The sequence below is a fragment of the Coregonus lavaretus genome (genome assembly GCF_964263955.1).
Source record: "Coregonus lavaretus genome assembly, chromosome: 20".
NCBI lineage: Eukaryota > Metazoa > Chordata > Actinopteri > Salmoniformes > Salmonidae > Coregonus > Coregonus lavaretus.
The window spans coordinates 28,421,301-28,447,566 of record NC_140007.1 but is presented as its reverse complement, the minus strand read 5'-3'; the positions used below and the strand labels follow the sequence as shown (position 1 = coordinate 28,447,566).

At 43.9% G+C, this 26,266-nt stretch overlaps 2 protein-coding genes across 2 annotated transcripts in view; both read left to right on the top strand.

Annotated features, from left to right (window-relative positions):
- Positions 1 to 5,970: 5,970 nt before the first annotated feature.
- LOC311147788 (U1 small nuclear ribonucleoprotein C-like) lies at positions 5,971 to 12,549 on the top strand. Its single transcript, XM_084184568.1, has 6 exons — positions 5,971 to 6,045; positions 10,011 to 10,053; positions 10,214 to 10,322; positions 10,456 to 10,545; positions 11,448 to 11,558; positions 11,744 to 12,549. Exons 1-6 carry the CDS (start codon positions 6,038 to 6,040, stop codon positions 11,854 to 11,856), a joined length of 474 nt encoding a protein of 157 aa, XP_084040694.1. The 5' UTR covers positions 5,971 to 6,037; the 3' UTR covers positions 11,857 to 12,549.
- A 326-nt stretch (positions 12,550 to 12,875) lies between these two features.
- The window catches only part of LOC311147534 (bridge-like lipid transfer protein family member 3A), a gene marked incomplete at its 5' end in the record, with an annotated part of 47,393 nt that continues 34,002 nt past the window's right edge, over positions 12,876 to 26,266 (top strand). The window contains one exon of the mRNA XM_084184284.1: positions 12,876 to 12,919. Within this exon, the coding sequence (XP_084040410.1) occupies positions 12,876 to 12,919 (44 nt within the window). The remainder of the gene's footprint in view (positions 12,920 to 26,266) is intronic.

Genomic DNA, 26,266 nt, shown 5'->3' with positions numbered 1-26,266 from the left:
ATAGAAAATCTTTGGAGGGAGTTGAAAGTCCGTGTTGCCCAGCGACAGCCCCAAAACATCACTGCTCTAGAGGAGATCTGCATGGAGGAATGGGCCAAAATACCAGAAACAGTGTGTGAAAACCTTGTGAAGACTTACAGAAAACGTTTGATCTGTGTCATTGCCAACAAAGGGTATATAACAAAGTATTGAGAAACTTTTGTTATTGACCAAATACTTATTTTCCACCATAATTTGCAAATAAATTCATAAAAAATCCTACAATGTGATTTTCAGGAATTTACTTTCTCATTTTGTCTGTCATAGTTGACGTGTACCTATGATGAAAATTACAGGCCTCTCTCATCTTTTTAAGTGGGAGAACTTGCACAATTGGTGGCTGACTAAATACTTTTTTTCCCCACTGTATGTTGTGGTGCCATATTCTTTCAATTTTTTTTATAATGGATTTAATGGTGCTCCGTGGGATGTTCAAAGTTTAGGATATTTTTTTTTATAACCCAACCCTGATCTGTACTTCTCCACAGTGTCACACCCTGGCTCTGGGACTCTATATGTTGAGCCAGGGTGTGTTCATTCTATGTGTTCTGTTTCTATGTTGGGTGTTTCTAGTTCGTCATTTTCTATGTTTGACTGAGTGACTCCCAATCAGAGGCAACGAGTGTCAGCTGTGTGCTGGTTGTCTCTGATTGGGAGCCATATTTAACTGTCTGTGTTTCACTTTGTGTTTGTGGGTTTTTGTTCCGTGTTCGGTCATTGTCACCGTGGACTTCACGAGTCGTGTTTTGTTTTGTTTAGAAACTTTAACTAATTAAAGTCATGTTTGTTTCTCACGCTGCGCCTTGGTCTACTCATTACTACGACGATCGTGACAGAAAAACCCACCATACCAGGACCAAGCAGCGTGTCCAGGAGCAGGCAGCCTGGTCATGGGAGGAGATATTAGACGGGAAAGGGTCCTGGACCTGGGAGGAGATCCTGGCCGGGATGGATCGCTGGCCATGGAGTGAGACGGTGGAGAGGCGACGGAGAGAGGAGCAGCGGCGTCAGCAGGGTCAACGTCGGACAGGCGAGAGGCAACCCCAAAAAAAATTTAGGGGGGGCACACGGCAGGGACGACGAGGGAGCAGGAGGTAGTGTTGCAGAGGATGGAGCATTTGGAGGCGATAAGGGAAAGGGTGAGAAATGAGGCACGGCGAGAGGAACTCGGTAGGCAGCTGAGGGAGCGGGGGGTTATGACGAAACCCAGTCCCGCTCCTCACACCAAGCAAGTGGTGTGCGTCACCAGTCCGGTCCGGCCCGTTCCTGCTTCCCGCACTAAGTGTAAGGTGCACGCCGCCAGCCCAGCCCGGCATATTCCTGCCCCTCGCACCAAGCCTACGGTGTGCGTCGCCAGCCCGGCCCGGCCTGTCCCTGCTCCACGCACCAAGCCTACGGGGTGCGTCGCCAGCCCGGCCCGGCCTGTCCCTGCTCCACGCACCAAGCCTACGGTGTGCGTCGCCAGCCCAGCCCGGCCTGTTCCTGCTCCACGCACCAAGCCTACGGTGTGCGTCGCCAGCCCAGTCCGGCCAGTTGCTGCTCCACGCACCAAGCCTACGGTGTGCGTCGCCAGCCCAGTCCGGCCAGTTGCTGCTCCACGCACCAAGCCTACGGTGTGCGTCGCCAGCCCAGCCCGGCCTGTCCCTGCTCCACGCACCAAGCCTACGGTGTGCGTCGCCAGCCCAGCCCGGCCTGTTCCTGCTCCACGCACCAAGCCTACGGTGTGCGTCGCCAGCCCAGTCCGGCCAGTTGCTGCTCCACGCACCAAGCCTACGGTGTGCGTCGCCAGCCCAGCCCGGCCTGTCCCTGCTCCACGCACCAAGCCTACGGGGTGCGTCGCCAGCCCGGCCCGGCCTGTCCCTGCTCCACGCACCAAGCCTACAGTGTGCGTCGCCAGCCCAGTCCGGCCTGTTCCTGCTCCACGCACCGAGCCTACGGTGTGCGTCGCCAGCCCGGCCCGGCCTGTCCCTGCTCCACGCACCAAGCCTACGGGGTGCGTCGCCAGCCCGGCCCGGCCTGTCCCTGCTCCACGCACCAAGTCTACGGTGCGCGTCGCCAGCCCGGTCCGGCCTGTTCCTGCCACTCGCACCAAGTCTACGGTGCGCGTCGCCAGCCCGGCCCGGCCCGTTCCTGCCACTCGCACCAAGCCAGGGGTGCGAGTCGTCAGTCCGGCACAACCCGTGCCTGGGTCATCGGTGCCAATTCAGGTACCGCTCAACTGCTCCACTAAGGAGCTGAAGCCTACCGCTCCTGCTACGTCCAGTCCAGCTCCAGCCAGCAGGGCCAGACCGGACCAGGGGCGCTATGGGGGGTTTGTTGGAGGGTGGTGGGCAAGCCCGGAGCCGGAGCCGCCGCCGAGGAGGAATGCCCACCCAGCCCTCCCCTGTTTTGCTCGTATTTAGGCGCGGTCGCAGTCCGCGCCTTTAGGGGGGGGTACTGTCACACCCTGGCTCTGGGACTCTATATGTTGAGCCAGGGTGTGTTCATTCTATGTGTTCTGTTTCTATGTTGGGTGTTTCTAGTTCGTCATTTTCTATGTTTGACTGAGTGACTCCCAATCAGAGGCAACGAGTGTCAGCTGTGTGCTGGTTGTCTCTGATTGGGAGCCATATTTAACTGTCTGTGTTTCACTTTGTGTTTGTGGGTTTTTGTTCCGTGTTCGTTCATTGTCACCGTGGACTTCACGAGTCGTGTTTTGTTTTGTTTAGAAACTTTAACTAATTAAAGTCATGTTTGTTTCTCACGCTGCGCCTTGGTCTACTCATTACTACGACGATCGTGACACACAGCTTTGTCCCTGACCTGTTTGGAGAGCTCCTTGGTCTTCATGGTGCCGCTTGCTTGGTGGTGCCCCTTGCTTAGTGGTGTTCTAGACTCTGGGGCCTTTCAGAACAGGTATATATATACTGAGATCATGTGACACTTAGATTGCACACAGGTGGACTTTATTTAACTAATTATGTGACTTCTGAAGGTAATTGGTTGCACCAAATCTTATTTAGGGGCTTCATAGCAAAGGGGGTGAATACATATGCACGCACCACTTTTCCGTTATTTATTTTTTAGCATTTTTTGAAACTTCACCAATTTGGACTATTTTATGAATGTCCATTACATGAGATCCAAATAAAAATCCATTTAAATTACAGGTTGTAATGCAACAAAATAGGAAAAACGCCAAGGGGGATGAATACTTTTGCAAGGCACTGTAGGTGTCACCATATTAGTTAAAGTAACGTCATAGTCAACATAGCTAATAGAACTAACACGTTAGTAAACCCGCTAAAATCATGCAGTAACGTTACAGTGTATAGTCCAGTGGAGGCTCCTCAGAAGAGGAAGGGGAGGACAATCCTCCTCAGTGAATTTCATAAAAAATTTAATTGTAAAACCTTTAAAAAAGTTTCCCTTTTTAGATAAAACTATACTAAATATAATTACGTCACCAAATAACTGATTAAAACACACTATTTGCAAAGAAGTTCTACAGTAGCCTCAACAGCACTCTGTAGGGTAACACCATGGTGTAGCCGAAGGACAGCTAGCTTCCGTCCTCCTCTGGGTACATTGACTTCAATACAAAACCTAGGAGGCTCATGGTTCTCACCCCCTTCCATAGACTTACTCAGTAATTATGACAACTTCCGGAGGACGTCCTCCAGCCTAGCAGAGCTCTTGCAACATGAACTGACATGTAGCCCACCCAATCAAAGAATAAGAGAATGAATCTAGTACTGAAAGCATAAGCTACAGCTAGCTAGCACTGCCGGTTATAAATGTGGTGAGTAGTTGACTCAAAGAGAGAGAATTTTATTAATTTTTATTTATTTCACCTTTATTTAACCAGGTAGTCCAGTTGAGAACAAGTTCTCATTTACAACTGCGACCTGGCCAAGATAAAGCAAAGCAGTGCGATAAAAACAACAACAACACAGAGTTACATGACAATAGTTGAACAGTTTTGAACAAATTAATTTCTTCCAAAATGAAGGAGAAGCAAGAGAGAAATAGAGAGAGAGAGAGAGACTTTGTCATTTTTTGTCACTTTCAGTTACACTTACTTAGCTAGCAAATGCAGCTAGCTAGTGTAGCCTACTGAAACACCCTCCTCAAACAGAGGGATGCTATGTTAGCTAGCTGGCTATGACTTTCCAACGTAACACTGGAACTCTTCCAAGTCAAGGTAAGCTTTTGGTATTACTAATTTATTGTCACCGGGGCCCGCCGGTGTAACCGCTTACTGACTGTACGCTAAATATACTGCATGATTGTAGAGGGTTTACTAACGTGTTAGTTCTATAAGCAACGCTGACTATGATGTTACTTTAGCTATAATGGTGACAACGATGTAGGCTGTGTGTAGCGGTTTGGCTTGGAAAGATTTTTTCGGCTGGTCACATACAGCTGATATGTTGTGCATTGAAGTCCACAAGCAAAGGGAAGAGAAGGAATACAACGTGGCTGTTATGTGAGTGAACTGTGTTTACTCGTGATCAGGGGTGTATTCATTAGAAACTCTTGTTTGCATCTGTTGGACTAATGATTACACACTATATCAGCTAGATGCAGGCAAGAGTGCGCAAGGCGGTATTGAATGTCACTGTCTGTCTGTCACTTCAAATTTGTCTCTCGACCTGTGTGCACCTAAGTTGTAAACTTTCATTCATAGGCTAGGTTGTAGCAACTTCATGATGGGTATAGGGAAAATGTGAGTATCATGTAGTAGCCTAAACCTATCGCTGTTACATTGAACTGGGTGAATGGAATATGAATGAGAGTCATCCAATATGCTGTAATAGAAATAAGGCCATGCTCATGAAAATAAATCGTCCTCCCTCATCTTAAACGGCACTGATCGCCACTGGTATAGTCAGTAAGCAGTTTAGCAGTTACACCAGCAGGCCTTGGTGGCAATAAATTAGTAAAACCAAATGCTTACCTTGACTTGGAAGAGTTCCAGTGTTGTGTTGGATAGTCATAGCCAGCTAGCTAACATAGCATCTCTCTGTTTGAGCAGGGTGTTTGAGTAGGCTAAACTAGCTAGCTGCATTTGCTAGCTAAGTAAGTGAAACTGAAAAAAAGACGAACACCTCTATCTCTCTTGCTTCTCCTTCATTTTTTATAAATTAGTTTGTTTGAAACTGTTCAACTATTGTCTTTCTCTCTCTTTGAGAGAACTACTCACCAAATGTTATGCACTGCGGTGCTAGCTAGCTGTAGCTTATGCTTTCAGTACTAGATTAATTATCTGATTCTTTGATTTGACAACATGTCAGTTCATGCTGCAAGAGCTTTGATAGGTTGGAGGACGTCCTCCGGAAGTTGTCATAATTACTGTGAAAGTCTATGGAAGGGAGTGAGAACCTTCAGCCTCCTAGGTTTTGTATTGAAGTCAATGTACCCAGAGGAGGACAGAAGCCAGCTGTCTAGGCCATTGTACTTGCCCTATCAGAGCTGGTTATATGGTTTTCATGTTATTGCGAGGGTTAATGACTAACTGTGTAACTGGCACCAATTTATTTCCATTTTTTTGCCGATGTTTACTTACACATTTCATAACAACCGGGTTCAAGGTCGTTCAGAAATTCTGCAATTGTTTTTGCGCTCTGGTACCTTCAATCCAGAGTCCTCTGATATCTGAAAAGATTGCCAGAGTGAATTTACTAACCCACCCGCCTATATTGTAGATTTCAGGATTGTTTTGAACTGGAAAATGATTTATTACAAATGCACGCAGCATTCACAAGATAATCCCAAATGGCCAATACAGTAATGTGTAATACAATGTATAAAACATTGTTGATTCAGTCAGTCCCTGCTGGTATAGTTTGCATTATTTGCAACACCTGTAGTGGGGGTGGTGGCGCTGCAGTTATTACGAGGCCCCTCATTATGACGCACCTCCTCTTTCCTTGAAAAGAGTCGTCGTTTACTTAGGCTTCCGGTAAAGTGACGTTTTTAACATATTGCTCAGTGGTTGTTAGCAAGGCTGCTCAAAATGCCGAAGTAAGTATTTATCTTTTGTCTCTCAGTAGAATATGTATTCTCTTTTGAAGGTATTTGGCCTTAATGAAGACTGAACATGTAGATTTAATCGAAGTTAGTTGGCTAGCTAATTTAACCAGCCTCAGCTAGAGATTTCAGCGACCTTTGTTGGAGTCGTCATTAGTTACCACAGCCACAAAGTCACAGACCCCGCCTATTTCTACAATTTCAAGTTTTCAAGTTAATGTCACGTGCAGAAGTACGGCGAAATGCCTTTTTTCAAGCACTAAACCCAACAATTACCATATTTACAATGTGCAGGGATACTAGAGTGATCTCTTCTTACAATGTGATTTTAAACGTAATGTTAACCACACTGCTAATCTAATGCCTAACCTTAGAACAAAACTGGTCCTCTAACTCAATTGGTAGAGCATGGCGCTTGTAACGCCAGGGTAGTGGGTTCGATCCCCGGGACCACCCATACGTAAAAATGTATGCACACATGACTAAGTCGCATTGGATAAAAGCGTCTGCTAAATGGCATGTTATTTTATTATTAAAACCAAAAAGCGTGTTTTAGTTTTTACGATATAGCCAATTTTGACTTTGGCTGTGGTAACTAGTGAAAATCAAATCAAATGTTATTTGTCACATGAGCCGAATACAACAGGTGTAGGTAGACCTTACAGTGAAATGCTTACAAGCCCTTAACCAACAATGTAGTTGTAAGAATATTAAGTAAAGAATGGATAACTAAAAATGAAAAATAAAGAGCTGCAGTAAAATAACAGTACATTTACATTTTACATTTTAGTCATTTAGCAGACGCTCTTATCCAGAGCGACTTACAGGAGCAATTAGGGTTAAGTGCCTTGCTCAAGGGCACATTATCGTCATTTAGCAGACGCTCTTAGCCAGAGCGGCTCACAAATTGGTGCGTTCACCCTATAACCAGTGGGATAACCACTTTACAAATGCTAGTGAGTAGCTAGCTAATATTTATATTTCGAGTTTAGCCAACTTGGATCTATTTGCTAGCTAAGAAGGCAGAGCAGTTGGATTGTTATGAACACACCCTTCTATCCATCCCCAACTGTTTGAACAGCATGCTAGCCTGTCCACTTTGTTCAGATGTTGAAATAAATTCTCAGAATGAGAATGAATTGTCAATTCCTTATAAGTGTTTTATGCTTATTGCACATTTATAAAACACATACTAGACAGCTAGTATAACAGTCTTTGGCTAAAATGCTGCTAGTGGTACCCCAATGCCACGCATGACAAATTGAGCATACATTTTCCAGAATCAATGTTAATTGAACTCCCGTTTTAGTAGCGTCTGCTCTGCGCACAATTTAAGCAGTTGAGATATAAGGGTATCGTTAGAAAAGTTAAGTTCTCCTCTATTACAGTAAAAACATGTCTCAATGTGTTTCGGTGTACATATGACCGATTCTGTTGGACCAAACCTCAAATGCAAATAGCGAGTTAAAACTCAGGAAGAAGTGATCTCTCATCTTTGTTGTTGTGAGTGGCAGGGGGAGGGGCTTGGTGCGTGTAGCAGAGAGGAAGAGATGAAGGAGAGGTTTCACTCTTGCCAAAATCTATTCAAAATAATCCAGTTTCTATGGACTTATTTTGGACCTAAGCTTGTCGCCTGCCTTCCAGCCTTTGGGACAACGACTCCCATTGTTAGGGCGGAGACGTGAGCATCTTGACATACACAGATCTCTGGTGTAAATGAAAAGGTGCACAGCACAAGCGGACAAACACTCATAAAATAATTATTGTGAATATCGCGCAAAAACATATGGGACAGTTTTATGCAATAATATTGAGATGATCTGACTGTTTAATGCTGAAATAGTGCGGTGATTGGTCAAATTTGCAAGCCTTCGCATGATATGATATAATATAATATGCCATTTAGCAGACGCTTTTATCCAAAGCGACTTACAGTCATGCGTGCATACATTTGTGTATGGGTGGTCCCGGGGATCGAACCCACTACCTTGGCGTTACAAGCGCCGTGCTCTACCAGCTTATATGCAGGGAATAGTTGATTTTGCACACAAAAAATGTGATCCTGGAGTGACTGACAAATGAACATGTCTCTGTAACTCACCTAGCGAACTCTGCCAGCTGTTTGGGGTCTGACAGGTCGATCCCTGGGATGCCCCCGGGCGGGAGCTTCTTCCCTGTCATGTACTCTGAGTAATCGGGAGGGGAATTATCCCCAATGACGTGCTCCTCCACCATAGTGTCATGGTCAATGTCCTTCTTGTCATCCGATGCCCACATCGTCACCGAAAACTCTCCTTCCAAAGTCTTTATCTGGACTTGTTTCTGTTCCCATTTTCTACCACTGGACTCCGGTGCACCCAAGTAGCTCTTTTTATTTCTCTTCCCGCTTCCCCCCTTCTTCATCCGCCCCGAGCTCTTCCCAGCGACAGTCACCAGAGTCTGTTCGATGTATTCCTCTTCGGCGGCAGGGACTGGGACTGGGACTGGGTGTAGCTCAGTTGGTAGAGCATGGTGCTTGCAACGCCAGGGTTGTGGGTTTGTTTCCCACGGGGGGCCAGTATGAAAATGTATGCACTCACTAACTGTAAGTCGCTCTGGATAAGAGCGTCTGCTAAATGACAAAAATTTAAATATACAGGGGGTACTGGTACGGAGTCAATGTGCGGGGGCACAGGTTAGTCGAGGTAATTGAGGTAATATGTACATGTAGGTAGAGTTAAAGTGACTATGCATAGATAATAAACAGTAACAGCAGTGTAAAAGAGGGGGTGGGGGGGAACAATGCAAATAGTCTGGGTAGCCATTTGATTAGCTGTTCAGGAGTCTTATGGCTTGGGGGTAGAAGCTGTTAAGAAGCATTTTGGACCTAGACTTGGCACTCCGGTACCACTTGCCGTGCGGTAGCAGAGAGAACAGTTTGACTAGGGAGGCTGGAGTCTGACAATTTTTAGGGCCTTCCTCTGACACCGCCTGGTATAGAGGTCCTGGATGGCAGGAAGCTTGTCCCCAGTGATGTACTGGGCCGGACACAATACCCTCTGTAGTGCCTTGTGGTCGGAGGCTGAGCAGTTGCCATACCAGGCAGTGATGCAACCAGTCAGGATGTATAACTTTTTGAGGATCTGAGGACCCATGCCAAATCTTTTCAGTCTCCTGAGGGGGATTAGGCTTTGTCATGCCCTCCTCGACTGTCTTGGTGTGTTTGGACCATGTTAGTTTGTTGGTGATGTGGACACCAAGGAACTTGAAGCTCTCAACCTGCTCCACTACAGCCCCGTCGATGAGAATGGGGGCATGCTCGGTCCTTCTTTTCGTGTAGTCCACAATCATCTCCTTTGTCTTGATCACGTTGAGGGAGAGGTTGTTATCCTGGCACCACACGGCCAGGTCTCTGACGACCTCCCTATAGGCTGTGTTGTCGGTGATCAGGCCTACCACTGTTGTGTCGTCGGCAAACTTAATGATTGTGTTAGTCGTGCCTGGCCATGCAGTCATCAGTGAACAGGGAGTAAAGAGGGGACTGAGCACTCACCCCTGAGGGGCCCCCGTGTTTAGGATCAGTGTGGCAGATGTGTTGTTACCTACCCTTACCACCTGGGAGCGGCCCGTCAGGAAGTCCAGGATCCAGTTGCAGAGGGAGGTGTTTAGTCCCAGGGTCCTTAGCTTAGTGATGAGCTTTGAGGGCACTATGGTGTTGAACGCTGAGCTGTAGTCAATGAATAGCATTCTCCCATAGGAAACCCTCTGTTGGCTGGGAAGGAAGTGTTAACCATCAGCCAGCAGCAGTAGCATCATTCATAGCATGTCTGTTTTGTTCCCAGATTGATTGAGTTCCATTATGGGGCGCTGATACATTTAGTCTGACTATTCTACCCAGATGCATTGATGTTTGTATACTCTCTAGTTCTGCCTACACAGATCAAGTTGATCTAACGCTCAATATGTCTGTTTATCATCAGGTTTTATTGTGATTACTGCGACACCTACCTTACTCATGACTCGGTAAGTCTGCACAACATTGCTAGTAGAAGTGTTTCCTGATTGCATGTGGTTGATTCTGTCTTGAAGTTGAATGTGGTATGATTTCTTTTTTTTTTTTTCTATAGCCCTATTGTATGTAAGGAATGTAGGTCAACATTGATGAATGTTCTGTGTTTGGTAGCCCTCTGTGAGGAAAACGCACTGCAGTGGCCGCAAACACAAAGAAAATGTAAAAGACTATTACCAGAAATGGATGGAAGAACAAGCACAGAGCCTCATTGACAAAACAAGTGAGTAACACACAAAAAAGGACTTAGACCTGTCCTTATTACCTTGACGTGTTAAGCCAATACCGTCCTAGGTAAACGGGGCCTGAAGGCTAATATGTTAGGAGCTCTAACTTTGTCATTGTGTTTCTCTTAGCCGCTGCCTTCCAACAAGGGAAGATGCCCCCAACACCATTCCCAGGAGCCCCACCTCCAGGGGGTGCCATGATCCCTCCACCAAACCTCAGTAAGTGCACTAGCGCCATGTATACTGAACAAAAATATAAACGCAACATGTAAAGTGTTGGTCACATGTTTCATGAGCTGAAATAAAAGATCCCAGAAATTTTCCACATGCACAAAAAGCTTCTCAAATTTTGTGCACATTTGTTTACATTCCTGTTAGTGAGCATTTTTCCTTTGCCAAGATAAGACATCCACCTGACAGGTGTGGCATATCAGGAAGCTGATTAAACAGCATTATCATTACACAGGTGCACCTTGTGCTGGGGACAAAAGGCCACTCTAAAATGTGCAGTTTTGTCATACAACACAATGCCACAATGTCTCAAGTTTTGAGGGAGCGTGCAATTAGCATGCTGACTCAAGAATGTCCACCAGAGCTGTTGCCAGAGACTTGAATATTCATTTCTCTACCATAAGCTGCCTCCAACGTCGTTTTAGAGAATTTGGCAGTACGTCCAATCGGCCTCGCAACCGCAGACCACGTGTAACCACGGCAGCCCAGGACCTCCACATTGTCTGAGGTGGGGGTGCTGCGCAGTATTTCGCTTCTGTAATGAAGCCCTTTCGTGGGGGATACTCATTTTGATTGACTGGGCCAGCCCACCCATGGCTGCGCCCTTGCCCTGTCGTGAAATCCATAGATTAGGGCCTAATGAGTTTATTTCAATTCACTGATTTCCTTATCAACTGTAACTCAGTAAAATCTTTGAAATTGTTGCATGTTGCGCTTATTTTTGTTCAGTATACATTTGTTAGGATGCAACGATCACATCCAAGAGCAACCAAAATTCCTCTCTTGGAAAGCAAATCTTACAACTAATTTACAAAAATTAGTTGTAATATATTTAGCTACTAATGGTCTGAGTTTCCTGGTGGTTATTGTTGTTAATGTGTCACCAATAGATGGCCCCCCACGTCCAGGGATGCTACCAACACCCCAGATGGGTGGTCCTCCAATGATGCCCATGATGGGCGGAATGGGACCACCCCCACCTGGAATGATGGGTGGACCAGGTAGGATAACCTCAAACTCTTTTTTTCTGTGATATACATACTCTTCACTTGTTTGAGTCTGTATGCTTCAGTTTGCCAATATTGTTGCGGAAACATACCACTATCTTAAACTAAATACTATAATCTGAAAAAATGAAAATTATTGAAACCACCACCTGTAAACGCTTTCGTTTCTACATTCTCAGGTATGCGACCTCCAATGGGTGGCCGAATGCAGATGATGCCTGGACATCACATGATGCGACCTCCCGGTCACCCAATGATGATGAGGCCAATGATGGCACGGCCAGACCGATAAACTCTCCCGACTCCCTCAAACACACACTATGGGTTTGTTCTACATGATTAGTAAATCTTTTCTTCTCACTTCTCCCCTAAAATCGGTTTGATTAGGGTAATCTATGGTTGAATAAGGTGGTCGCAAATATTGAATGAAGACGCTGACAAGTGCCACAGTCGCTCACATGTAGCTATTTGATCGTATAATTATTGGTAACTTTGCGTCCTACTACTATTACTAAGTAGATTTGAAGGTGAGGAGCTTTACTGATCCTGTGGAACTAACCTTTTGGCAAATCCCTCCCCACTCTACAACTGTTTCTTGGACTTCTTTTTACATAATACTGTTTTGGTTATCTTGCCTTTGCTGTACTCCTATCCATTTTCCCTGGATGGATTTCATTTTTATTATGCTACAGATTTTATAATGTTCCCTCTGCTTATTCTCATTTCCCTGCTCATCATTGTTATTTTGGTGTCTTGGAACGTCCAAAGACAAAACGGGAATTTATGAAAAGGTTGTTGAATGTGTTTTATCATTCACCTAGAGGTGTATTATAAGGTCTCCCATTTTATTTTGTTTTTATTTTCAGTTGGCAGTACCAGTCAATGACACATTTTGTCAGCAGTTGCTTTTTTACAATTTTATGAGCTGTTACTATTGGCTTTGAATTTATTGTATTGCGGTCTATTAAACGAAAAAGCAAAGTTCTCTCTGTGTGGTCGTTAATGTTTTCATCTCTGGACAACACTGCTGTCATTTTGTATACCTAGCTCTTCGTTATAAATTCAGCAGGAGGCGCTAGAATGCAATATTTGTGACCCAGGCACTTCAACCCAGCCAGCATGTTTTTTTTGCTCGCTATGTCTTATGGGAAAATGCATTTATACAGAAATGACTGTGCAATCGTAATGAATGAGAGAAGGCAGCCAGTTGGGCATTTCACTGAAGAGGGCGTGGAATGTGAAGCGAAGATGCTTATAAGCTAGCTACAAATAAACGACTTAGCTAGCTATCTTATTCTCCCCAACACCGCAATGGCAGGAATAATCAAAAAGCAAATCTTGAAACATTTGTCCAGGTAAGATAGATTGCTAGCTTGACTAACGTTAGTTAACCATCTCTGCTTTGACTTGGACTGGCTAGCTACGTGGACTAGCTAGATAATTTGCATCATATTCATTATTTGTAACAGCCCACTATGTATTTTTGTGCTGGATACGTCTGCTCGCAAGCTAGTAGTGCAAGGCTGATTGTTGCATGGCCTCGCATGCCAACAGACGTTTTAGCTAGTGGAAGAAGAGCAACGAGAGATTTTCTTCATGTTAGTCACCTTGCATAATTAATACTGCTGACTGTAAAGAAATGAAACCAGCATTGATAATGGTACCATTTCTCAGGAGTATGACTGTGTAAATAAGAGTATGAATGGAATGGAACCCATGTTATGTTTACCTTCAAGTTCTCTGCTTGGAAATGATCACTGTCAGTCATTCAATAGACGTTGCAATAGACTTTTCAGGACCTGTCAGCAGTGAGTGCCTATCGACGGGACAGCAGTACAGGCACAATATAAGTTCCTGGATGGGGCTTCAACAACTGTCAAGCCTCTGACATCCTTGCTAAGCAAATGAATAAGTGGAAATACTCAAATTAAGCTCGGATGACTTCTGGACTATTACTACACTAATGTCCCTTGTTCGAGTCAGAAAATAGTATCAGAATCAGACAGTCCTTGTAGTTGGTCACAACCACACTGTGTGCTTGTGAGGACACATGCTGACTGTGGGTGTCATTCCAAGTCGGTGCTGAATGGCTGCCAGCCCTTCATTCTGTGTAATTTGTCTTCACTTTTTACAGTGGTTAGACTAATTTGGCATTACATCTCACAAGGATCTCATCATGTGATAGAATTAACATCAATCAGTGAGGGCTGGGAATTCCCAGGGACCTCACGATACTTCGGGTCCGATACCCCTTACCGAAAAAAACAGGCTTCTGGCAACCAGTTGTGGCAAACCTTTGGGCAATTTGCTGCAAGCACATATCTTCACATGCAAATTATTTTTGTGGCAAATTTGCGGCGACCTGTGAACTTCTGGCAAACAATTCTGAGAAACTTGTGGCGAACATACTGTTTTCTGCAAACTCAGTGCGAATATGCAAATTAGATCAGGTTTTTGGTTACTGTGAGTTAGTTGAAATGTATCTACACGGGCGCAACTTTGGTTTTAGAAGTGGGGGGGACATTATTATTTATATATTTTTTCTCCAGTTGGATAAACACTCCAAACAGCCTACCCGACCGCTCGGAGGTGTCCGCATGGTCCTAAAGCACACGTTTGCCCCTTTTGTATCACATTCCAATGATAAACCTGGGGGGGACAAAAATGCAATTTCAGAATGTGGGGGGGACATGTAACTTCACTTTTGAGAAAATGGCCCTTGAATGTTTTGGTACACCTACTGGAGAGCTCTTCTTTGTCTACATCCATTCAGCATTGTTCACACCCTCTTAAGCCTTAGTCCCACCTATCTCTTTAAGGATTCACATGAGGCCATGTGGTAAACACATGCTATATCAAATAAAATCTAAGTTTATTTGTCACATGCACAGGATACAGCAGGTGTAAACGGTACAGTGATAGTACTTGCATAATAGCAAAAACAAAGTGTCCAGGTAAAAATATTTTATCGTTATTAGATTACGCTTACCCGACACACTTGTCTAAATTGATGGGTCCTGTGAAGGAAATGCTATAACCACCCCTCACCCATATCTAGCTAAATGGATTGGTCACTATTGTCTAGACATGTACACATGTTCATGAAATACAATTGATGGCCGTAATCACCCCCAGACACACCTGCTAATTTGATGGGTCATGTAATAATCTGGCCGAAGTGGAGTCTTTTGTTTAGACATGTAGCTAGCTAGCTAGCTAGCTAAACAATGAACTGGCATAACCCCAACTCATACTACTACCAATACAAACATTGTCATACATTTACATTTACACTTACGTCATTTAGCAGACGCTCTTATCCAGAGCTGTAGTATGAATCTTCAGGTAGCTAAAGCTAACAAACTAGGTTCAATTTTAACTAGCTAACATTCGGCTATAACTAGCAATGCAAATGGTTTTCTGATTCAAATAATATTACTACACAGATCATACACGTTACGTTAGCTAGCGAGCCAGCAAGCTAACGTTTGCTAGCTAACAGTATGCTTTAACTTGCAATAAAAATGACTTTCTGACAATTTGAAACTTATATCTGGAGAATGTAGCTAGACTCTTACCCTTATACATGAACGCTTCACGGCAGACTGGAACCAATTAACTCTGTTTTGTTTGTAGCTACATCTTGTTTGGCCAGCTTTGTGTCAAGTCACTCCGGTTCACACTGACCGTGGCGTGTGCAGAAAGTAGCTATCACTTTTTCCTACTGATCTGTCGAAAGCCTGCTAATTTCAGGGCATCAATGTTGTTGAGAAAAGTAGCAAAACTTTTGTAGTTCTCGATGGCTAACGTTATATATTTAAAAAACGGCATGGTAGAAAGGACTGTCAACACATACTGAACAGCTCACGTTGTAGACAGAAGCGTGCTACATGGCAGACCAATCCAAACTCATCTTCCGGCATGTCCAGCCCACACATTATCTCTGCCAATCATGGCTAGTGGGAAGGTTCCTGTCTTTTTCCAATGGCTAAACCAACTAGGCTCGTAATCTAACAATTGTATTCGTATTTATGGATGGAATATATAAAAAAATAAAAAATACATGTTTACGTTCAAGTGCTGCTCATGTGAAGTAGTGACATGCGACATACACCTAGTTTCCTGAAACTAGTCACAAATGTGAACACTATGGGGATGTTGACCTTAGGATGTTTAAACGGGCATATACAGAATTTACATGAGCCAAGTGATAACTGAGCAATATCTTTCAACCAATGGACGTTTAAAAGATAATTAACATTAAATAATTAAAACAACAAAAACTAAATTGAACCCAGTTCAGAACTATTGCCTTTTTGAGTGAACATTGGAGATGGCGGCCCTGTGGCAGTCCTTCATCCAAAGCTTGTTGAATGCATGCACTGAAACGATCAAAAAACAAAATTAGCTGTTACAAAGTTCCCTTGATGTTGCTATGCTTCTCACTGAAACTGGCATTCTATATACACTGCTCAAAAAAATAAAGGGAACACTTAAACCACACAATGTAACTCCAAGTCAATCACACTTCTGTGAAATCAAACTGTCCACTTAGGAAGCAACACTGATTGACAATACATTTCACATGCTGTTGTGCAAATGGAATAGACAACAGGTGGAAATTATAGGCAATTAGCAAGACACCCCCAATAAAGGACTGGTTTGCAGGTGGTGACCACAGACCACTTCTCAGTTCCTATGCTTCCTGGCTGATGTTTTGGTCATTTTTGAATGCTGGCGGTGCTTTCACTCTAGTGGTAGCATGAGACGGAGTCTACAACCCACACAAGTGGCTCAGGTAGTGCAGCTCATCCAGGATGGCACATCAATGCGAGCTGTGGCAAGAAGGTTTGCTGTGTCTGTCAGCGTAGTGTCCAGAGCATGGAGGCGCTACCAGGAGACAGGCCAGTACATCAGGAGACGTGGAGGAGGCCGTAGGAGGGCAACAACCCAGCAGCAGGACTGCTACCTCCGCCTTTGTGCAAGGAGGAGCAGGAGGAGCACTGCCAGAGCCCTGCAAAATGACCTCCAGCAGGCCACAACCCCCACGGTCAGAAACAGACTCCATGAGGGTGGTATGAGGGCCCGACGTCCACAGGTGGGGGTTGTGCTTACAGCCCAACACCGTGCAGGACGTTTGGCATTTGCCAGAGAACACCAAGATTGGCAAATTCGCCACTGGCGCCCTGTGCTCTTCACAGATGAAAGCAGGTTCACACTGAGCACGTGACAGACGTGACAGAGTCTGGAGACGCCGTGGAGAACGTTCTGCTGCCTGCAACATCCTCCAGCATGACCGGTTTGGCGGTGGATCAGTCATGGTGTGGGGTGGCATTTCTTTGGGGGGCCGCACAGCCCTCCATGTGCTCGCCAGAGGTAGCCTGACTGCCATTAGGTACCGAGATGAGATCCTCAGACCCCTTGTGAGACCATATGCTGGTGGGGTTGGCCCTGGGTTCCTCTTAATGCAAGACAATGCTAGACCTCATGTGGCTGGAGTGTGTCAGCAGTTCCTGCAAGAGGAAGGCATTGATGCTATGGACTGGCCCGCCCGTTCCCCAGACCTGAATCCAATATAGCACATCTGGGACATCATGTCTCGCTCCATCCACCAACGCCACGTTGTACCACAGACTGTCCAGGAGTTGGCGGATGCTTTAGTCCAGGTCTGGGAGGAGATCCCTCAGGAGACCATCCGCCACCTCATCAGGAGCATGCCCAGGCGTTGTAGGGAGGTCATACAGGCACGTGGAGGCCACACACACTACTGAGCCTCATTTTGACTTGTTTTAAGGACATTACATCAAAGTTGGATCAGCCTTTAGTGTGGTTTTCCACTTTTAATTTTGAGGGTGACTCCAAATCCAGACCTCCATGGGTTGATAAATTTGATTTCCATTGATAATTTTTGTGTGATTTTGTTGTCAGCACATTCAACTATGTAAAGAAAAAAGTATTTAATAAGATTATTTCATTCATTCAGATCTAGGATGTGTTATTTTAGTGTTCCCTTTATTTTTTTGAGCAGTGTATTTTTCAGCAAGGAAATAAATCCTATATAAACTGGGACTTAGGCCTATGAAATCTACCGTTAAATGTGTGGCCACAGTATATACGATTTTTCTCCAGCCAAGCCCTCAACACAATTGATTCAAACTAATCAACTCATTATGATATTCAATATAGACTGGGGACTTCATCATTAAGAGACAGTTGTCTACTAGTTGTCTCTTCTTCCTGACTCAGGTGTATAAGGCTTGAGTGAAAGAAAAGCAACATAAAATTGAGTTATGCCTAATATGGCAATTCAAATTATTTTTCCAAAATGAATAATTGTTAACTTACATCTCAAAGCCATGCATGCACGAAGCCTTGACCTGGTGCACACATTTCTGTCCTCAGTTTGATTAAAGGCCTCAATCTGTCTTTTTGCCTTGTAACTGATTGCTTTTAGAAAGAGAGGAGGAACAACACATGATCAAGATGAGCTAGCTACTAGTTTAAAGCAATGAAAGATCTAATTGTTACAAAGAATGGGCTACATTTATGAGAACAATACATGCATTTGATTACTTTATCAAGCTTGAAGACAATTCACTCAAAAGTGTTATGAGTGAGTGCACCACAAACATCTTTCCAGTGTGTTGATGCGTCCTCCTTCCAATACAACGTCTTTCAACACCATGGATAGGGGAAGTGTATCCATCTGCAAAAGTGAAGTTTTGCATTGATGTCAAGTCAGCTCATATTGTTGCTACCTTAGCTGTTGTGCTAGCTAAGATGCTACTGAACAGTGACACTAGCATATTGACATGCATATTGGTATTAAAAGACAGCAACGTATTCACCTAAAAATGTAAGTGTTTAGGAAAATCATTAGTTAGGTAGCTCAGGGCTCCCGAGTGTCGCAGCGGTCTAAGGCATAATCTCAGTGCTTGAGGCGTCACTACAGACCCCCTGGTTCGATTCCAGGCTGTATCACAACCGGCCGTGATTGGGAGTCCCATAGGGCGGCGCACAATTGGCCCAACGTCGTCCGGGTTTGGCCGGTGTAGGCCGTCATTGTAAATAAGAATTTGTTCTTAACTGACTTGCCTAGTAAAATAAAAAATCACATTAAATTGTGCAAAAATATGATCGCTAATGTTAGCCAGCTAGCTAAGCGCTAGCCAGTCAGTGACACTGACATATTGAAACTGGTATCAACAAAATGTGTTTCTCTCTATCCCATAAAACATGACATTGCTAACTAGGCATCAATTAGCTAACACAATTTTAAAATGTTAAAAGTTAAACGCTCACTGGACAACTTTGGTAGGTAGCTAGATAGATGGCTTGGTTTCCATTTTCCAACACATTTTTCTAATCCCCTTGATTGGTCGTCACCGGTGACTGGTCTTGGAACTCGTGTTCCCCAGAAACGGCTTCTGGTAAACTGTTTGCCACTAGCGCAATAAATATTATGGTTGCCAAAGATTTGCTGCAGATTCACCACTAGTGGCAAACATTTACAAACTTCTGGCATTATTTTGTGGCACACTATTTAGTTTGCAGCAAGTTTGCCACAAACTTGTGGGAAGTTTGCTGCAACAAATTCATTTTTGTACAGGACGATATGTATTGCAATTCTCACGATTCTATATGTATTGCGATTCAATACTGTGATTTCATTGCGATTCGATGTTCCATACATATTGCTTACCATAAGTCTGCTACAGAGAGACGAGCGAACATGAGAAAACGAGTTTGATCAGTCAGAGAAATAAAAGTGCTGAAAACAAAGTAGCTCCCTATTTAAAAAGAAGATTGAGAACAAGCTATGATGTTTTGGTGCAGGTACAGCCAATCAGCGCAAAAATAATATTGCGATATTGTCAAAACAATACGATATATCGTCAAAAATAGTATCCCGTTATGTAACTATCGATTTCCCTCTCCCCATCACTACAAAAGTGTTTGCTGCTGCTATGCTATTTTGAGAAGATGGTGTTTGTCTTTTACTTGTTGATGTCACAGTGTGTCTGACTGTTTTCTCCCTGCCATAAAGAGGAGCTGAAGCTGGACATGCATCAGTATGGTGATTTGGGTATCAGACTTCCTGTGCAAGATTAGATTGGGGCAGGGGTATTCAACTCTTACCCTACGAGGTCCGGAGCCTGCTGGTTTTCAGTTCTACCTGATAATTAATTGCACCCACCTGGTGTACCAGATCTAAATCAGTCCCTGATTAGAGGGGAATAAAAAGGGTCAAGCTTTTATTTGCAGCAATACCGGTTTGTGCCTAGCTCTCTGACTGTTCTCTGTGCTTTTGAATGCCTGGCAAATTGGCAATCACTCTCACTGTCAGTAAGGGCAGGGTTTTTTGTGTTGAAATGTGATGAGCTCATTCAGCTGTATGGGGCAATGGCTAAGACTGGAGAGTGTGGTGTTTTTGTTCATAAGACATTGGCCTATTTCCAGTGTGTCAGTTTGACACTAATTTTGGCTTTGCTCTGTTGGTCCGTTGTGGTGACTGTTGAATAAATGAGAAAGATTGCGCAGTAGATGGGAGGAGGTGAATGAGCCAATTTGCAATGGCATTGAGAACATGTAGCCTCTGGATTGCATGCTGACAAATGTTAAGCCTAAACATCCTTACCTTCTCTCTCTGTTATGGGACAACGTTGTTGATGTGGCCCTGCTTTGTTGGTAGTGTTGGGAATTGCCAGGGACCTTGCGATACAATATTATCACGATACTTTGGTGCCGATACGATATGTATTGCGATTCTCACGATTCAATTTTGCGATTTGATGTTCCAAACCCAGATAACACGCACACCTTTAGCCAACATATCAAATTATGTGGGGAATATGTAGTTTGGAGATGGTTTGCACATTGGGAAAATGTCGGCGAGACATCAGAATACAATGTTGATGTCTGGCCGATGTATAAACGATGTAGGCATTCTAAATACATCTGCAAGACGTCTTGCCAATGAGCAAACGCTGTCTTAACGGCATCATCCAGATTAGTATCCTGTATACATCGTGCCAATGTTGGGCAGACGTATGTGTGCTAACTGGGAACATATTGCTCATGTCTGCTGCAGAGAGAGGGGAGGGCATGACAAAACATTTTTGATCAGTTATGGAAATAAAAGTGATAAACATGTTTGGCGCAGGTAGAGTCGACTAACGCTTCCTAGCAAAAATAATAATTATATTGTCAAAATATCTATATAACATCGTCCAAAATAATATTGCGATATGTAACTGTATCAGGTTCCCCCCATCACTATTTGTTGGCCAAACAGAGTGGAGGTCAACATCACTGCAGAATACTCTGTCATGTTCAATTTCACCCACTCAATCCCTTTTCTCTCTCACGCAATCTTGGTTCTTCCCTGGGCAGAATGACAATAGAACCAAATCACCAGGCTCACCCAAGCGCAGGACACGTCACTGCTAGTGACAGGCTCTGTGACTGAGATGACCAGGAGCTCAGGAGCCCTGTATGTGCTCTGAATAACAGATAAGACTGCGAGATAACGTCTTGGTCTGTTCTACCAAATCTAGGCCCTATGTTGTGGCAGAAGGCTGATAGAAATAGAACGTTCCTCAGCAATCTTCCTTGTGTCTTCAAACCAAAGGATTATAAATATTGCCCTGGATTTTACATCGGGCCTGTGAGCGACAAGCGTCCAGGGAAACACTAACTGAGTTGTGCTGCAAAGCTTAACCCTCAGATAGTCTGCGTGGACTCCATGGGGTTCTCCGTCAATCGCGCAGACAGCAAGAAAGAACTCTCCGGGAAAAATAAAGGTGGAGGGGTATGTTTCATGATTAACAACTCATGGTGTGATTGTGGTAGCGGACTGGAACTCAAGTCCCTTTTGTTCTCCCGATCTGGAATACCTCACCATCAAATGCCAACCACATTATGTGCCGAGATACTTTTCTTTGGTCATCGTCACTGCCATGTATATTCCCCCCAAGCCGACACCGCGAAGGCTCAATGAACTACACTGGACTTGTGCAAACTGGAAACCGCATATCCTGAGGCTGGGACTTTATAATAATAATAATAATAATAATAATAATAATATGCCATTTAGCAGACGCTTTTATCCAAAGCGACTTACAGTCATGCGTGCATACATTTTTACGTATGGGTGGTCCCGGGGATCGAACCCACTACCTTGGCGTTACAAGCGCTGTGCTCTACCAGCTGAGCTTTCTCAGTCAATCTGAGAAAAATGCTACCGAAATTCTATCAACACATCTCCTTTGCTACACGTGCTACACGACTCTGGATCATTGCTACTCTCCCTTCTGGGACAGCTACAAGGCTCTCCCCCACCCTACCTTCGGCAAATCGGATCACGCCTCCATTCTGCGCCTTCCCACCTATAGGCAGAAACTTAAGCAGGAAGCACCCGTGGTAAGGACTGTTCAACGTTGGTCTAACCAATCGGAATCTATGCTTCAAGATTGTTTTGATCACGCGGACTGGGAAATATTCTGGGTCGCCTCTGAGAATAGTATCGACGTATACACTGACTCTGTGACTGAGTTCATCAGGAAGTGCATAGAGGATGTTGTTCCCACTGTGACCATTAGAACTTATCCAAACCAAAAACTGTGGATAGATGGCAGCATTCGCGCAAAACTGAAAGCGCGAACCACCGCATTTAACCATGGCATGGTGACTGGGAACATGGATGTGTACAGTAGGGCTGGGCGATATGGACAAAATATCAAATCACAATTATTATTGTTTTTGAATAATAAGTGGTCTAAATATTCTTTCTGAGTATCTCATGACCCTAGGGTGGCAACACATAAATTATAAGTGATTTCAATGGAACCTTCTCCATTTATACTGTTAAATCCAACACATATTAAAAATATATATATATTTTCATAAATTTCTGCATTTCCTGCACTTTTATCATAATTTCCACACTGTGCCACGCAGCATGGTATGGGCAAAATATCTAGGCCTAGTTAATTGGTGAACTGTTGGAATCATGGAAATATAATGATTATTCTAATTCTATAGTTGGAATATAGTGGACAGCACCTTGAATACATTGTTTGACATGACAATGAATGAATAAGCCAGTGAGGAATTATTGGCAGGGTATGAACCAAAGTGTTGGTCAGTGTTTGCCTAATTAGATGTTACATTACATGTTTTCTTACTTCATGTAGCTAGCTAGCTAACGAACATATTCATGCTTCACCTATTCCTCTCTGATAAGATACCGTTGCACAACCATACTTATATAGGCCTATACCAGCACTGGTACCAGGCAGTATTAGCTAACTAGCTACGTTTGCTCTGACTCTTAGTACATTTAGCCAGCTAACTAGCGATTAGCATTAGCGGCTAACACAAATTATTTTAGCAACACCTTGCTAAAAAAAGACAAACTAGCAAACAGTAGTGTTCAGACAGTAAGATACACAAACTAATAGTGTAGTTACAGTGGGGAAAAAAAGTATTTAGTCAGCCACCAATTGTGCAAGTTCTCCCACTTAAAAAGATGAGAGAGGCCTGTAATTTTCATCATAGGTACACGTCAACTATGACAGACAAAATGAGAATTTTTTGCTCCAGAAAATCACATTGTAGGATTTTTAATGAATTTATTAGCAAATTATGGAAAATAAGTATTTGGTCAATAACAAAAGTTTCTCAATACTTTGTTATATACCCTTTGTTGGCAATGACACAGGTAAAACTTTTTCTGTAAGTCTTCACAAGGTTTTCACACACTGTTGCTGGTATTTTGGCCCATTCCTCCATGCAGATCTCCTCTAGAGCAGTGATGTTTTGGGGCTGTCGCTGGGCAACACGGACTTTCAACTCCCTCCAAAGATTTTCTATGGGGTTGAGATCTGGAGACTGGCTAGGCCACTCCAGGACCTTGAAATGCTTCTTACGAAGCCACTCCTTCGTTGGCCGGGCGGTGTGTTTGGGATCATTGTCATGCTGAAAGACCCAGCCACGTTTCATCTTCAATGCCCTTGCTGATGGAAGGAGGTTTTCACTCAAAATCTCACGATACATGGCCCCATTCATTCTTTCCTTTACACGGATCAGTCGTCCTGGTCCCTTTGCAGAAAAACAGCCCCAAAGCATGATGTTTCCACCCCCATGCTTCACAGTAGGTATGGTGTTCTTTGGATGCAACTCAGCATTCTTTGTCCTCCAAACACGACGAGTTGAGTTTTTACCAAAAAGTTCTATTTTGGTTTCATCTGACCATATGACATTCTCCCAATCCTCTTCTGGATCATCCAAATGCACTCTAGCAAACTTCAGACGGCTGCACATGTACTGGCTTAAGCAGGGGGACACGTCTGTCACTGCAGGATTTGAGTCCCTGGCGGCGTAGTGTGTTACTGATGGTAGGCTTTGTTACTTTGGTCCCAGCTCTCTGCAGGTCATTCACTAGGTCCCCCCGTGTGGTTCTGGGATTTTTGCTCACCGTTCTTGTGATCATTTTGACCCCACGGGGTGAGATCTTGCGTGGAGCCCCAGATCGAGGGAGATTATCAGTGGTCTTGTATGTCTTCCATTTCCTAATAATTGCTCCCACAGTTGATTTCTTCAAACCAAGCTGCTTACCTATTGCAGATTCAGTCTTCCCAGCCTGGTGCAGGTCTACAATTTTGTTTCTGGTGTCCTTTGACAGCTCTTTGGTCTTGGCCATAGTGGAGTTTGGAGTGTGACTGTTTGTGGTTGTGGACAGGTGTCTTTTATACTGATAACAAGTTCAAACAGGTGCCATTAATACAGGTAACGAGTGGAGGACAGAGGAGCCTCTTAAGGAAGAAGTTACAGGTCTGTGAGAGCCAGAAATCTTGCTTGTTTGTAGGTGACCAAATACTTATTTTCCACCATAATTTGCAAATAAATTCATAAAAAATCCTACAATGTGATTTTCTGGATTTTTTTCCTCAATCTGTCTGTCATAGTTGACGTGTACCTATGATGAAAATTACAGGCCTCTCTCATCTTTTTAAGTGGGAGAACTTGCACAATTGGTGGCTGACTAAATACTTTTTTTCCCCCACTGTATATGCAGCAGTAGGAGAAGGAGAGAGGACTCAAGTAGCAAACATTATACGTACTGGAGTTGCATATTACATTTAACAAACCAAACATTTACAAATACCATTAAAGAAGGTAAAGTAAAAACTCAAACCGGTCCGTGCATCAATACCGGTATATAGTAAAATACGGTATACCGCCCAGCCCTAGTGTACAGACCAGCTATGACCTCCGTAAGGCAATAGGAGGCAAAACCACCGTACAGGGACAAAGTGGAGTCGTAATTCAACGGCTCAGACACGACGTACAGTGTATTCGGAAAGTATTCAGACCCCTTGATATTTTCCTAAATGTTTTACATTACAGCCTTATTCTAAAATTGATTAAATTATTTATTTTTCTCATCAATCTAGACACAATACCTCATAATGACAAAGGGAAAACAGGTTTGTAGAAATGTTTGCTAATTTATTAAAAATAAAAACAGAAATACCTTATTTACATAAGTATTCAGACCCTTTGCTATGAGACTGGAAATTGAGATCAGGTGCATCCTGTTTCCATTGATCATCCTTGAGATGTTTCTACAACTTGATTGGAGTCAACTATCTCTGCAGCACTCCACCAATCAGGCCTTTATGGTAGAGTGGACAGACGGAAGCCACTCCTCAGTAAAAGGCACATGGAGTTTGCCAGAAGGCACCTAAAGACTCTCAGACCATGAGAAACCAGATTCTCTAGTCTGATGAAACCAAGATTGAACTCTTTGGCCTGAATGCCAAGCGTCACGTCTGGAGGAAACCTGGCACCATCCCTAGGGTGAAGCATGGTGGTGGCAGCATCATGCTGTGGGGATGTTTTTCAGTGTCTGGGACTGGGAGACTAGTCAGGATCGAGGGAAAGATACAGCAAAGTACAGAGATCCTTGATTAAAAACCTGCTCCAGAGCGCTCAGGACTTCAGACTGGGGCGAAGGTTCACCTTCCAACAGGACGATGACCCTAAGCACACAGCCAAGACAACGCAGGAGTGGCTTCGGAACAAGTCTCAGAATGTCCTTGAGTGGCCCAGCCAGAGCCCGGACTTGAACCCGATCAAACATCTCTGGACAGACCTGAAAATAGCTGTGCAGCAACGCTCCCCATCCAACCTGACAGAGCTTGAGAGGATCTGCAGAGAAGAATGGGAGAAACTCCCCAAATACAGGTGTGCCAAGCTTGTAGCGTCATACCGAAGAAGACTCAAGGCTGTAATCACTGCCAAAGGTGCTTCAACAAAGTACTGAGTAAAGGGTCTGAATACTTATGTAAATGTGATATTTCAGTTTTTATTTTAAATAAATGTGCAAACATTTCTAAAAACCTGTTTTTGCTTTGTCATTATGGGGTATTGTGTGTAGATTTATGAGGGGGGAAAAACAATTTAATGCATTTTAGAATAAGGCTGTAACGTAACAAAGTGGAAAAATCAATGGTTCTGAATACTTTCCGAATGCACGGAGTATACCAAACAGTAGGAACATCTTCCTAATATTGAGTTGCACATAAATCTTTTGTCTTGCCCATTCATCCTCTGAATGGCACACATACACAATCCATGTCTCAAGTGGCTCAAGGCTTGAAAATACATCTTTAACCTGTCTCCTCCCCTTCATCTAC

Excerpts from the sequence above, each read along its gene's own strand:
- LOC311147788 (XM_084184568.1), top strand. Across the intron at positions 10,323-10,455 it reads GAGCCTCATTGACAAAACAA|CCGCTGCCTTCCAACAAGGG; the intron begins GTGAGTAACACA and ends TGTTTCTCTTAG. Across the intron at positions 11,559-11,743 it reads TGGAATGATGGGTGGACCAG|GTATGCGACCTCCAATGGGT; the intron begins GTAGGATAACCT and ends CTACATTCTCAG.